We start from the raw sequence: 15,024 nt of genomic DNA on the forward strand, positions 1-15,024 counted from the left end.
CCTGCTGAAATAATTTTATTACATTTGTAATCAACTGAGAGAGAAATAATTGATTTTAGCTTCTCTACTGTGCAGTATGGATCTGCAGTGGAAGTCGGAGGGAAACAGCCAGAGTAGAGGAAGGACACAGAGGGGAAATGAAAAGTATTTGAAGATCAATGAAAGTGTGGATCCTTAAGTATCTAGTGTGTCATCTGGCAATAAAAATACAAGGAAGAGGGTAATGAGTCAATCTACATAAAGCAGGAGAACAAAAAGTAATCATGGGTAAAGACAGATTTATGCAAATACAAAGCCTCAAGGACAGAGGATTGGAAATTGTATGTGGAGAAGTTAGGGCGATAAAATTAGGAGGAAAAGTTACATGTAGAAAATAAAGGAATTGTTGTAGGAGACTTCCACAGAAACGATAAGAAGCTAAATCCATTGTAGGAATACAGATGCTGTTTCAGAAAGGAGTTGTTTAGTGATTTAATGGGAAAAAAAAACCCCAAACAAACCAAATAAAAACACCAAGTACATGAGCTATTTGGTTGAAAAAGATGGATAAAGTCAGAAAGCAAGTCCAAAAAGACATGCAGCTCATGCTGAAGATGCTCAGAAACACAGTAGGAGAGTTGGTAAAATAATTAAAACCTTTTGAACAAAAGAATTCTAGAATGAAGCAGAATATGAAAAACAACATGTGAACCACATTAGAAGTAGGTGTGCCATTCCCCCCACAATGTAAACTGATGCTGAGGAATCCTTAGGTCACTGTGTTCCTACCGCTGGGTGTTGTGAGCCTGTTCTGCCAGGCCTCCGCTGTTCCTCTTGAGGAGGTGAGGATGAGCCACAGGGCGATGGGCACTGCTGCCGTAGTTGAGCACTTTTGCCTCCACGCTTGTGGGGCTGGGAGCAGTGGGGCTGGGGCAGGGGTCCAGAAGCAGGGGGTGGAAGCTGCTTCAACATTTGGGTGAGAGTTAAAGTGCTCAGAACTGCACTCATCATTCAAGTGTAGATTCTGCATCATCTTTGCAAGATAACCTCAGCCAGAAACTTGTGGTATTTGTCTGAAAGCCGGCTCACTGGGGAGCTGCAACATAATGAACAAATACAGCAGGAGAGATGCGTGCATAGTTACAGGTTAGAATAACCCTGGCATGGTTATTCTAGGCATGGGCCATTTCAACTATGGAAGTGCCTCCAGGCAACCTGAGAAACTTGGTGGTAAAATAAACCAAAAAAAAAAAAAAAAATTACCAGAAAGGGAAAAAGAACTTCCAAGATGCTGTGTATAGCTCAAGTGGTGATACACTGGGGCAGAGGAGGCGAGGAGGCTGTCGGTCTCCCCTCTGTGGGCACACGCAGCCCAAGATTTGCACTCTGTGTGTTTCCATGTGCTTGAAGAGAGCCTTCCCCCTTCAGTTCATATGTATATGTATACCAGAAACACTGGCATAGAAAAGAAATGCAAATGTCAGCAAAAGTAAATGCGAGGTATTTAGGCTAAAGAGAAAAAAATAAAACAAAGGAATCCACCAATATTGGCCCAATTCCCTAGTTGGAAAAGGTCTAGTCAGGAGAGACGTGAATAAAATTCTAAAGCCATTGTCGGTCCTTAAGCATGTTGCATAAATTATGTATAGCTGTTCAGTTAAATTATTCTAATATTGTACAGGTGACTTGTAAAGCAAGATATGTTATGCAAAGGTTATTGTAAGTATCTGAATAAATACAGCAGAAGGAAACCTTCTGGGGGTGTCAGATGCTGCAGAAGGATAGATGGCTGTTTTCTTTTGCTAAAAAAAGGATTTAAGAGTTGAGCGGTGCTACCTCCTTGAGTTGTACTACTTTCTGAAGAAACTAGAAGAGGATAATGCATCAGGCCTTTTGGATTTCTGTGAAACAGAGACAAAGGAAGAACAAACCAAAGAAAATATCTGACAATTGAAGGCAAATAAGTTCATTTTGCTTATTTGTGCTGTAACATATGAATGCTAGATAAATGTGAAACGAAGAAGCAAAAGCAACTGCCAAATGTTTTTAAAAAGGAGCTAAGAGCATATGTGGAGGAAAATTAACCATAAATGTTATCTCAAAGGAGAGGACCCACTTGGAATAAGCATATATATGGCAGTTATGTCTAAAATTTGTTATGTTGCTATTGTGTTGTGAAATGACAGAACATCTGCTCAGTCACAAGGCACCAGTAAAATGCAGCTTTATGCCTAAAGCAGTATGTCAGTCCCTAACAAAAAATGTATATAATAGGCTAAAAACAAAGATACATTGTCTTTTTCAGTTGTAGTCATTTCTGACCTAATAATGGTTTAGAAAGGATTTTTTATTTCTATTTTTGAAAAAAAATGAATTGAAGGATTGAGTCATTTATGAGTCTTTTCAAGATTAGGCTTTGTACATTATTTGTGCACAAGCTGGCAAAATGCTTTGTCTCTGCAAATCATATTTATGTCACTAAAGCACTTTTAAAAAAAGGCAACTGCTTGTAAGTACCTTGAGAAAAGATCATGCTTAGCTTACAGTTTCCAAGTGCAGAATATAATCAGCCATTTTTTGATCACTGTGAAAACACCAGCAAGTAAGACACGTGTGCTCACGTGATGAGTGGACAGAAGTCAGATTTCACCTCAAAGCTGTCTTTTCAGAGAGGAAAAGCATTCACGCTGCAATCCGTCATATAGAAAACTAATTAACAAGTCCCTCAGGAAACAATTATTGTATGGGATTTGTCTCTGAATATTCCAAGTGCACAACTTTTAAGTGGCTTTATTGAAAAAGTGTATTCTCTTAGATTTTCATTGTGTTCACTGGCCTGAAAAGCCTGAAACTGTGGTGCAAAAGATAATTTTAAAATCTATTTTCTGATGAAATGAGTTTATTATCCTACAGCTTGGAGTCATCCCCTCAGATATACATGCATATAGGACCCCTCAGAAAATAGACTAATCAATGAAACAGATTGAAATTGGTACTTCTATTGAATAGTTTTCACAGACCTAAGCAGTTATTATTTAATTAATGTGTGGAAGTATTCAACTGGAACGTGCCTTTATGAAAAAAACATGAGAATAAATTTCTATTCTAACACACCTGTGGTCAGAATGAAAATTAGGGTTAGACTCATCATAGAAAGCTCAGGGGTTGTGTGTCACATACTCTTTGAAGCCTCTGAAGTCTGAAGGACTCTTTTATGTGACTGGGAATGCATGTGCTACATCATCAAGTATTCATAGGGGAGAAAGATGGGAACCATTCTCATGTGACTTCTTTCTTCTCCATAAAATCATATGTCAGCCAGATTTTTTTTTAATGTCACTTAAGGTTGGCATCTTTGCTGGAATAAATAAAATGCATGAGGACAGTCATCTGTATCTGACTCAGAGCTGAAGAGTAATATGTAATTTTTACCTTTCAGGTGAATCAGATACAGATACTAAAGCTTTCCCACAGAAAGACTGTATAGTTTCTCAAAAACCCTTTAGAGGTTTACGAACTTGACCCAAAGCCTATTGCAGTTGGGAAAATTCATGATCCAGTTGGTTTTCAATTGGGCTGTACAAGTCTTACTGATCTATTTATATGACCTTTTCATGGGTAAAAAAAAAATTTACTTTCAGATGTGGCAAAAACTTGAAGACTTAATTTTTAAGCTGTTAAGATTCCAGTGTTTTCTGGAATCTTAGGCAGCAAATATCTTCTACTTTGTGAAGGTAGAGGGACAAGTTCCAGTGCCCAGCCTGAAATCCATTACAGTTGTTTAACCAAAGCATCAATTCTCAGCACCAAGACGCTGCACTCCCAGGTTGGAACTATTGTGCAGAGTTGCCAGAGGTGGCTGGATGGCATTATGCATCAGTAGGAGGAGTATAAGTCAGCAAAATAAGACTTGTTTAAGAGTAGCTTTTAAGCAATAATAGAAATGCCATGACTGATTCCAGTCTCTGATCTCCAGTGTTAAATATGGGCAAGGGACTGTGATTCTCTCTACAGCCATCTGTGGGGAAGCAGAAAGTTTTAGTGATTGGTGGCAGCAGCTGGGGGAATTGTTCAGGTTTTTTAATGATCATGGCTGTCTCTGAAGATGCCTTGAACCTTCATATGACCTCCAGCTCCTCTGTTCATATGACCTCTCAGTCTCCTAGCCACAAAGCATTACAGGCATTCCCTATGCACCCATCTTCTTGACCTAGCAGAGCTTGAGAAAAAGTGAGGTTAGTGTCTTTCGTTATGATCTTCTTAAGCTCCACCATCCTAATCCATCCTGTTTCAGCCTCTGCTATTTCAGTGCAGTCTCAGGCATTTGAGAAAAGTTTATATGATTCTATGAGAAAAGGAGATGGAAAAATGCTGGCATAGGCTTTGCTATTGCACTAAAACAGTGATCTCCCTAAAGTCATGTGGCAGTGGCCAAAGGACAAGTCTTCCTTCAATATTTGGAAAAGAGAAGAGTACTATATCACAAGTCACTATGCAATGGTGACATTGCCTTCTCAACAGGGCTGCACAGTGTGAATGGGGCTCCTCACTAAAGTGGCTACACTATTTCATCTCCTGGAATGGATTTATTTCTACATAAACCATTATCTGCACAAAGTTGGGCTCTGGTCCATCATTCTAGGTGAATGGTTGCCACAGATGGAAACATCATTGGAAGAGGTTGGGAAAGGGTATACAAGGTGAAAAGGGTTGGTAGGTTGCACCTGAGTTGACTTTAAGTGGTAGTGTTGACCTTGTATATAAGGGTTCTGTGTCTCCTGGCAAGCCAAGAAAGAGCTGGGTACGCCTTCCTTAAGATGGTCAGGAGATGTAGATCTGGGCTACAGCTAATCTCTCTTGTAGTGAAGGCACTAAGAATCCAGAAGTCTGTAAAGTGCTGCAGTGCACCATGTTGAAAAGCTGAGCTTGTTTCTTGGTCTTTGTCCAAGAAGGTGGTGCACATTTGGTTCAAGTATTTATTTGTTTTGAGCAGAGGTCAGGATTGAGCCATGGGCGCTGAATGAAATCAAATATTTGAAAAGGAGTACCTTAACAGGCAGTAAACATTTCTGCTTTGACTGGCAAATGATCATTAAAAGCCTTTATTAAATTTTGCATCCGTTCTGTTCACCACTTAGCCATTTCTTTTCATTCTGAAGGATTATAACTAAGAATGAATGAGTCTTCTCTAATACAGTCACAATAATTCTATGAAAGAACTGAGTTATCTTTCTCCCTCATAGGCAATTTTTTCCAATTGTTTAACAAAATGTTGTTTTGTATTGCCATGACATCAGTCTTTACGCCTGTGAATAATGAGGCTCAACATTAAGCAACTTGTTTATAAAAAAACGGTCATGCAGTAAAAATTAGAGTGTTTAATGCACTTCCCCACTAGAGTCCATACCCTCTCCTCCCACTGACTGATCTTTCCACTGCAGTGTGAAGTTATTTGTGTCTTCAGAATGAGCAAACAGATCTTTTCAGTGAAAGGGTGAAAAATTTCTTGAGTTCTGCCGTATAGAAGTTGGCATCTGTCGTTCTTTGGAACAGGATCTCTGGTGCACCGATCCAAGCATTTGTCAGCCCCGGAGTGGAGGATGGCAGCTCACAGTATCTGAAGAAGGAGACTATCGCACAAAGCTTCCCACTGCTGAGAAACTGCTGCACCCATCATCATCCTTTCAACCCATTTAATACAGTTGTATTAGCCCTGTGCTCCTGTTCCTCCCCCAGCTCCCAGCCCACCTCCTTTTTAGTGTGAAATGTGTTTGGCTCCTCAAAGCAGTTACATTTCAAAATACATTTTGCTCTGTAACAAGAATAATCACAGTCCTCTGGGATAAAGCAGATCACAAAGCCTGAAATTGTTCTGCGATACCTGGGGGAAAGGTATCACAGAATCACAGAATCACAGAATCGTAAGGGTTGGAAGGGACCTCAGGAGATCATCTAGTCCAACCCCCCTGCTAAAGCAGGCTCACCTAGGTACTTGTGATGAAGGGTATTGGATAGATCCAGAATCTGAGCAACTTTGAGAAGCATTACAAAGTCTTTCCATTTGGTTAAATATTTCCACATAACTAGAACAACAGGCCCTAATTGTACCTCATCATACCACACAAGCAGAGCTAACATAAACAAGGTAACTCTGAAAACGATGTTCATATGCATTGTAGGTTGAGTTTCGGCTACGTGAAGGAACTAATCAGAAATACTGGAATGGCTCTTTCCATCACTTAAAACCAAAAACAATGCTCCCCAGTGTAATTTTCCAACAAGATTCAGAAAATAAATTGGTAGTTGCTCACAAAACAGGGGTGATAAGTATGGGGCAATGGAAACTCGATAGTAACCAGGGCAACTCAGCCACATTGTGAAAAAACCCACTCTGAGTCAGGGTATTTTCCTGTCACTGGGCTGTGGGGGCAGCTGAGCTGTTAGGGCTTTTCTCTGCAGAAGCTGTCCCACCTTCTCCAATACCCCGAAGCATCCTTTGCACTAGCAACAACAAATACAAGCTGTTGAGGAGGGCGGCCTCCAAGGAACATGGAACACCTTGGTTCTGAAAAGTTGTACAAAAATGGCACAGCTCCAACAGGAGAGGAGCTGTGTGGCTCCGCAAGTAGGTGCTCCTCTCAGGTGTGGAGGTCAGGTTCAAATTTCTCCTGAATCATCCTTCCTTGAGAAATGCCGTATAACAATGTATTAGTCTAAGCCAGTTACTTCATTTCTTCCCAAATAGTGCTGCTCTTGTTCTGGGTTTAGGCTGGTTTAGATTCACTGAAAATGAAATGAAATTATAGGCTGGGTGTAGATCCACTGAAAATGAAGTGGTATTTTTCATTTTTTTGAACTACGGGTGAATGAAAAATCATTTATTCCCACAGCACTAATAGTAGGCAACTGTTCATGGTGACAGAAGGAGAAAGGGTTATCTAAAGGTCAAAAAGATGGGTTTGGGGAGTAAGTATGTTGTTATAGCAAGTGTGACCTGGTATGATACATTTAGATTTGTTTCAGAAAAGGCTTCCTTATTCTATACTCAGTCCAAGAAATGCATTTCAAGTGAAATTTAATTAACAACTTGCAATTGGTACAGGCATCTTAAATGACACCATCTTAAAAATCATTTCCAGGCGCCAAGGTTTCCAAACAACCAAACCCATAATGAAAAGTAGCAAATACCCTCAACTCTTCAAAGGTTGTCAAGTATATTGTGGTCTTCAATTGTAAATAACCCCAAATAAGTACTCAGACAGCTGGCACGTTGTACCATCATTAGCCAGTGATCTCCAAACTGTGATTTGCAGGAGGAAAAGCTGCAGGACTAGAGCTCCCTGTGATAATACTGGTACATGTCATGTTTTCAATTAAAAGTTTGATGATAAGTGTCCCTGGTCATCTGTGGTGGAGAAAATTTGATGGTATAGTCTGTTATTCCAGAATGTTTGGATGTCACTTCCAGAAAAAAACTCAGACTTGAGGAGCAATTCTTGAAAGTGAATGAGAAAGTGCTTGTTGCTTTATAAACCCAGCTTGGTCACCAAAGGTAGGAACTGTGTAAGTATTCTGACCATTGTTGGGTTTTCACTTCTATTTTAGCTGGATGCTGAGAAGGCAAAATTAAAACTGGAAAGATGGGCTTCCCAAGATGCTGGCAGTGGGGGTGGAAGAAGTGAAGAGATGGAGTCAAGTGGGGATTGTGACGATGAGGATGGCTGTCAAGGATCCGGTGACAGGATTCACACAGCAGGTAAATACAATTCCTACAGGCACATACAGAGCTTAGAAATTCATAAATGTCACAATTAGGTGGACGGAGCTAAGACTTGCACTGTCTGAATTACTGTCAAAATCCTACTAAATTCAAAGGATTCAAATCTTAATCTGTGAAGAGCTGCAGTAAAATAGAATGATACAGACAGTAACCCAATACAATTTAATACTTGGTGTACAGATAAAAGACTTTAAACTTAGAGTGAATAATATCTGCAGAGAAATCTAGATCACAGAAATACTGGAAGAGCCTTCCTAGATAATGTGGGCTCTTCAAATAAATAGAAAATTAATTCCTTATAGACTGTGCTAAGTGTTAACATAAATATTTATTTGTTGCATAATGATACTGAAGGATGATCCAAACAGAGTTGGCTTCTGAAAATATGTATTCTTGAAAAAACACATGAAGTATTGGGTTTTTTCTAATGGTGAGCTGCTGGTTACATAAAATTTCGTGGTAGTCTCAGATACACATTCTGCAACATTTATTCATTAAATTACTTGGATAATATATCATCAAATGTAGAATCAGCATCAGAAACTAACTTAACTTCCACCTAAATACTGGCAATTTAATACGTAATTAAGTCCTTACTGTAGTAAGTCCATAAGAAGATGTTTCCTTCTAAACACTTGATATTATTGGTTTATCTTCTCTGGAAGTTCTGATTCATTTCAGCTTATCAAAATATACCTGCTTTAATTACCATAGTGTGTATAAATATAATTTGGTTTGGATGTGGAAGTGTATGAAATACAGCTATAATAGAGTTGAAAAATAATGCTCATTAAGATGGCTGGAACTCAGGTAAGTTTTAAACTGCCGCTTCATTCAGCTGAAATAAACAAGTGCCTCTTCCTTGGCCCTTGAGCACCAAGTGGAGAGTGGGAAAAGGTAGCCCATATTCAGGTAAAACTGCAAACAGGCTGTGATTAGTCTGTAGTCAAGACTTCAGTTGTTCTTAGTATGAATATTTGTTCAGGAAGACCAAGCTTAAACATGTATTTTGAAATGTGTGCAAGATGTTAGATTCAGTTAGCAGTATCAGTCTATAAATACCTGTCATTTAATTTGTGTTGATGAGCTGTGTGATCAAGATACATGAGGTATTACAGCATAGGAACAGTATTTTTTAAAATTATTAAATAATTGCAACTGACAGATCAAGTAAAGATTTTTGTCTACTTACCGATGGTTTTGAACAGAAAAACTTTGATACAGGGCTATTTTAAAAGTATTTGCTTAACTTTTTTTAATGTTTATTGTATTATATACATAAGCAATGAAAAGGCTGCTAGATCTTTGAGGCCCTGGGGATTTGTGAGGGTAAATCCTTTAATATGCTTTCCTCTCTGTGTGGAATAATACAAACAAAAGCCAGGTGTTAACTGCTCTTCAATGAACAATTAAACTATTAATACACTGGTTTGAGAGGATGTATATGCATGCTTACAAGGACAATGGCAGACTTCAGGTGTTCAAAAATAAAAACTTGAGTACTTTCAAGACTTGACTTAGAGCTGGCTTTAATAATGGAAAACTACTTAATGTCTCTTTTTTCCCTTTTTTTGCAATCTATTTAATTAAAATATTTTATGCTGATATCATGCTGGATTTAAAATAATTATATTTATATAACTAGCTGTTTCAGAATTCAGTAGGGTTTATATCCAATTAAAAAGGTAATTACAATTAATTTTAGAAAATGGTCTTGATTCATAACAGTAAGAATAAGTATTGCATTGTGTGACAATAGTAATGCTGTTTCATAATTAGCTTTAAAATATTGTACTGTAGACAAGCCACTAGCTGTAAATCTGTTTTGCATATCTGGATACAATTAAGAGATAAAGTGGAGTAATCTCATTATAGAGCTTCTTTGCTTTAACAGAATGTTGAAGAAATAAACAAACATCAGATTAGTTGAATTTCCCCTTGCTGCATGTCTTGTAAGATGGTGTTTCTAATTGTGCAGCCTGTGAATTTGCTGTATTTCCTAAACTTAAAACCTGTCGAGTACATCTGACCATTATTTTGTAGAAGTGGAACATGACAACATTGACTACTCCTTGCTTGCTTGCAGTACACAGTGAATTGAGACATGAATTAAAGCTAATGCTAAATCCCAAATAAAACCCTGATTTGAAGCTAGTAAAGTCAGTGGGAATATTCTTACTGACTACAGCAGGTTTGGATGAGACATGAACGATAGCTATAAAATGCTACCGATCTCATCAGTGCATGTTGTAGCGTGCAGTCATACAGTAAAACAAAAGGAATAAAAAAAGGAATAAACGCCTTTCAAAACATAGACTTTTTGGCAGAGCAGTGATGCTTTTAACAACAGGTCCATGGAAAAGGGAAAAGAGAGGAAAGGTTTTCAATGTCAACCTCTAAAATACTGAATTTAGAATATAGCAAAAATGTGCTACATCTGTCATTTATTTGAAACCTATATGAAAATTATATTCACAATTTATGTGTTGAGAGACCTGCTTTGAGCATTGCAGAAGACTCAGATTACTTTTAAGCAGTTTCTGAGAACCTACTGAACACTCATTCCTTTCCACCTCCCGGAAAAAACAATTACCTTTTAATTAACAATAAATTGCCAGGAGTTTCATCAATATCTAAGTTACCATCTTCAAAATATTTCTGTTCATAACTATTAAAAGATCCCCCTGGACAGGGTACATTGCCATCTCCCCAGTTTGGTTTTCCAAATTGCTAACAGAAGGCTTGGCTCCTAGCTTTGAGATTTCAGGGTGTACTGGGTAGGTAAACACAGAAGTGGTTCTGTGCTTGTATATGCCAGCCAAGCCCATCCTTTTCCCCAATTATTTTTTTTGGTTGGGGATTGCTGTCTGCGTATTTCAGCTTATCTTGCAGTGGGTAGTAAAATCCTGTCCTTTTCTTTGTCACCTTCTAGCCTTTGAGAGTCATTTCTGCATATCAGTTAGTCATTTTCGTTTATGTCTTCAATTAAGATACATGGTTATCTGTTATTTAGTGCTGGGTTTTTGTTTACTTTGTTACAAATAAGTCTTTGCTCTCCAAATTCATTGTTATCTAAAAAGATCACCACTTACCCCTTTAATCATAATGGGCTTAATTATCTATTCTGTATCATGGGTGTTTATCCAAATGATTTCATACGAACAAGATAAACAAATTCTCAGGAAACCAGCATTCTCTTAGGAAATTGTCTATGGTAGAAGATACTTTAAAATGTCATATTCTCACAGGCCTTACCAATTACCACATCTCTTCTTGGGGAAAGCTGTGGAAACAGCACTGTTTCTCAAGCAGGCCCATGTGTTATTTGTTGGCAAGTACCAACTTTTTAATGACAACATCTGTTAATCATCTTTGAACAAAGCTTTGTTAGGAGAGATTTAAGAAGAGGAAAGTCAAGATGTATAAATCTCGAGCATGGATGGGGGAGTTGCTCTGTGATTAGCACTGCTTCAGTCCTGCAGGTTTCTAGGCAAAAGTGCAAGGCAGCATCTTGGTCTGAACCTTGTTCAGTGCTGTGTGATCACGTAAGCTGGTCTTACATGAACTTCGATCACAAAATGAGTCCACTGCTGTAAGTGCTTATTCTTAAACCCTTACTGGACCATGAAGGGTGGTGGTGGTGAGAAGAGCAGGGATTGCTCAGTGCCTTGCAGGATCGAGCCACGGGAATATTTACTACGAGAGGGATTAGCATCCTGCCGTTCACGAAAAGACAGAACAGCAACAGATTCGCATTGCGTCCTGCCTCTCCTCTGTTGAGAAAAGGAAAAATGTTTCAGTCTGGTGAAAAGTGGGAAGGAAGTTAGTGCAGGGGATTTCCTATTCCCAGCTGTGCTGCACAGCTGTATGTTGTGATGAGGCACCACCCAAGCAGTGACAACCAATATTAGATCTCTATTCAGGGAAATCATCAAGTGATTAGCCATTAAAGAAAGTTTAGAGCAAATGTTTAGACCACAGGCAGGGATCTGGATTTAGTGCAAGCCTAAAGTCACCTATACGGAGCTCTAGGCTTTGTGGAAGTCATGGAGCATTCTCTTGAAGAAAGCTTGTGCTGACACCACCTCTTGGCATGGGTCCACACGCATACTGTCTGCGGATGGGAAGGACACAGGCGTTCCTGGGCTTGCTCATTAGCATGTATCACTGTACTTTATATGAAGCTGTATGTTTTGCATAGCCAGTGTAAGACAAACATTAATCCAAACTTCTTTCTAGAGGAGCCTGATACAATATTGTGCAAAGTCATAGGAAATGTAGCTAGTGCTGGACTACAGTTGTCTTCTTGCTGGCAAGGCAAACAAACAGCACAGGTTAAGGAAAACATGTATTTTAGCCTACCCTTGGGCCTTCCTCCACTGAACAGAATAGATAAAGCCAAAATGTCTGCTGTACGTGAACTTTTTTTGTCTTTGCACTAGTGGGTATAATCTATACATGGGTCAAAACAACTCAGCCCTCAGATGGGGCATATATTAACCCCACTCCTTCTGACACTCCTTGAAACTTTAGATCACTGGGAGAGACGTGAATTTTACCTTTCTCCTGGCTGTCTGCCTGCTCCACACAGAGGTGGGCTTCTGCTTTGTTTCCATCCCAAAAGCAGTGAGTTTCCATGGAATAAGTGCCTGACCAGTGCTGGCCCTTGGGCACAGTGGATTTGAACAATAGTTTAAAATTGTAGCTGTCAGTGCAAGCATTCAATAAACAAACACATCCTGTGACATCCCAGCCAGACTTCGAACATGATTGTGTCAAATGTGCTTTATTACTTTGATTTTTGCCAAGTGCTTATCTAATCCCAATAACAGTTTTCTTCTGTACTTCTTCCTAATGCTTTCACGAAGCTCCCTCCCTTTAACAAGTACTTTCTGATTTCAGACACCTCTCAGTCGAATATCCTGCTTACTGTCACACTTGAGCGCCCAGGTGGGAACCTCTAACAACTTTACTTTGTTAGCACATTCAGGTGATGAGATTCCAACCCTTGGCTTTCTTCTTGGCTCTTCAGACACTCTGCAGCTTCAGCACATCTTTCTGCTCTAGACAGAGTATCAGAAGAGATTATCCTGGTTGTAGATTTCTTCTTCAGGACATTTGAGAAGGATATTTCTTTTCCCCCAAAATGCCTCTATACGCACAGACAAGTAAATTTTCTTTTTTTCTTAATGTCTTCTGTCTGATCTGTATCTGCTCTCAACAGCTATGGAAAGTTAATATATTTTTCTCACCCCTCATGAATGTTTTCATTATCAGTTTTTTCTTTTTGAATATCAAGATTCTTTTATCCTTTATTATGTTATCATTCTCCCGGCTTGTCTGTCTTTTCTAGGCATCAGTATTGCTGTATGAGCTGTCATTTTAATCATACTTCATTTCCATTCACTGTGTTACAGGATGCACTTACACTTATATTTATCCAAATATGTAATTGTACAGCTGCTGATTTTGTAATTATTAGTACAAAACATCAATATTGTGAGATCATGATATCTGCTGGCAGTCAGCCACGCTCATCAACTTCTCATTGCCTCACGTCCTCACTTTCCTCACAGATGATCCTAGCTCACAGAAATACTGCATTTTCAGTGTCTTCCATCTTCCTGCCTAGAGAAGCTGCTCCATCATGCCTCATCCCTGTCCCACTGCCTTGCATAGCCATTTTTCTACATCCTTTGTTGCACAAGACATTTTATCTCCAGCTCCGTTTTTAGAGAGCCTATAAATTCTTTTATTGCCCTTAGTGTAGATGCCTCATTCTGTCCACAAAACAGCACAGTAACAATTTAAGCCCCTATATAAGATTTCTTTTTTTTTTTAGAAAACTCAGTGGTTTCAAAGCTTTGTATTTGTTGTTCGGAGTGGTAAATAGAGATGAGCCTCTGTCAACAGGAGCATAAGCAAACCCTGACAGAGGGCCTTCAGCTTTTGTGTGGGGTGGTAGTTCCACAGCTGTAAACTTCTGGCTTTGGCTTCTGTTGTAGAGATACAGTTTTGGAAGAGCCATGGGAGCAAAGAAACTGAAATAATCTGGGAGAAAAGTACAGATTTTGACTAAAGCTAACTAAGCTTATCATAGAAACATAGAATGTTCTGGGTTGGAAGGGACCCCTAGAGGTCATCTAGTCCAACCCCCCTGCAGTGAGCAGGGACACCACTAACTAGAACAGGTTGCTCAGAGCCCCGTCCAACCTGGCCTTGAATATTTCCAGGGAAGAATTTCTTCCTTAGATCTAGTCTAAACCTACCCAATTTTAGTTTTAAACCATTCCCCCTTGTCCTGTCGCAGCTGGCCCTACTAAAAAGATTTTCCCCATCTTTCCTATAGGCTCCCTTTAAGTACTGAAAGGCCGCAATCAAGTCTCCCCACAGCCTTCTCCAGGCTGAACAGCCCCAACTCTCTCAGCCTGTCCTCATAAGAGAGGTGCTTCATCCTTCGGATCATTTTTGTAGCCCTCCTCTGGACCCGCTCCAACAGTCCCATGTCCTTCTTGTGCTGAGGGCTCCAGAGCTGGACGCAGTACTCCAGGTGAAGTCTCACCAGAGCAGGGTAGACGGTCAGAATCACCTCCCTCAACCTGGTGGCCACGCTTCTCCTGATGCAGTCCAGGGTACGGTTGGCCTTCTGGGCTGCCAGCACACATTGCCAGCTCATGTCCAGCCTTTCATCCACCAGCACCCCCAAGTCCCTCTCGGCAGGGCTGCTCTCGATCCTTCCTTCCCCCAGCCTGTATTGATACCGGGGTTACCCCAACCCAGGTGCAGAACCTTGCACGTGGCCTTGTTGAACCTCATGAGGTTCAAGCAGGCCCACCTTCTCCAGCTTGTCCAGGTCTCTTTGGATGACATCCTGTCCTTCTGGCGTATCAACTGCACCACTTATCTTGGTGTCATCTGCAAACTTGCTGAGGGTACACTCTCGCTAAGTCATTGATGAATTTATTAAACAGCACCAGTCCCAGTACAGACCCCTGAGGGACACCACTCGTCACCGGTCTCCATTCGGACATCGAGCCATTGACCACTCCCCTCGGGAGGCGCCCACCCAGCCAGTTCCTTATCCACCGAACAGTCCACCCATCAAATCCATAGCTCTCCGATTTAGAGAGAAGGATGTTGTCTGATCCTGAGATGAGTTACTTTGGACTCGTGGTGGTGTCACATTGTTCTCTCAGGGACAGGCTTTGCTAAGCATTCATCTGGGGGACATTGACACTTTCCGCAGCTTCTGCTCTGTGCAAATG

General features: G+C 40.1%; 1 protein-coding gene across 1 annotated transcript in view; it reads left to right on the forward strand.

Annotated features, from left to right (window-relative positions):
* The window catches only part of LOC104135455 (glypican-5), a 361,472-nt gene that overhangs the window by 259,949 nt on the left and 86,499 nt on the right, over nt 1-15,024 (forward strand). Inside the window, exon 7 of the mRNA XM_009649110.2 lies at nt 7,585-7,735. Coding sequence (XP_009647405.1) covers nt 7,585-7,735 — 151 coding nt within the window. The remainder of the gene's footprint in view (nt 1-7,584; nt 7,736-15,024) is intronic.

The sequence above is a fragment of the Egretta garzetta genome, unplaced genomic scaffold (genome assembly GCF_000687185.1).
Source record: "Egretta garzetta isolate BGI_Z169 unplaced genomic scaffold, ASM68718v1 scaffold161, whole genome shotgun sequence".
NCBI lineage: Eukaryota > Metazoa > Chordata > Aves > Pelecaniformes > Ardeidae > Egretta > Egretta garzetta.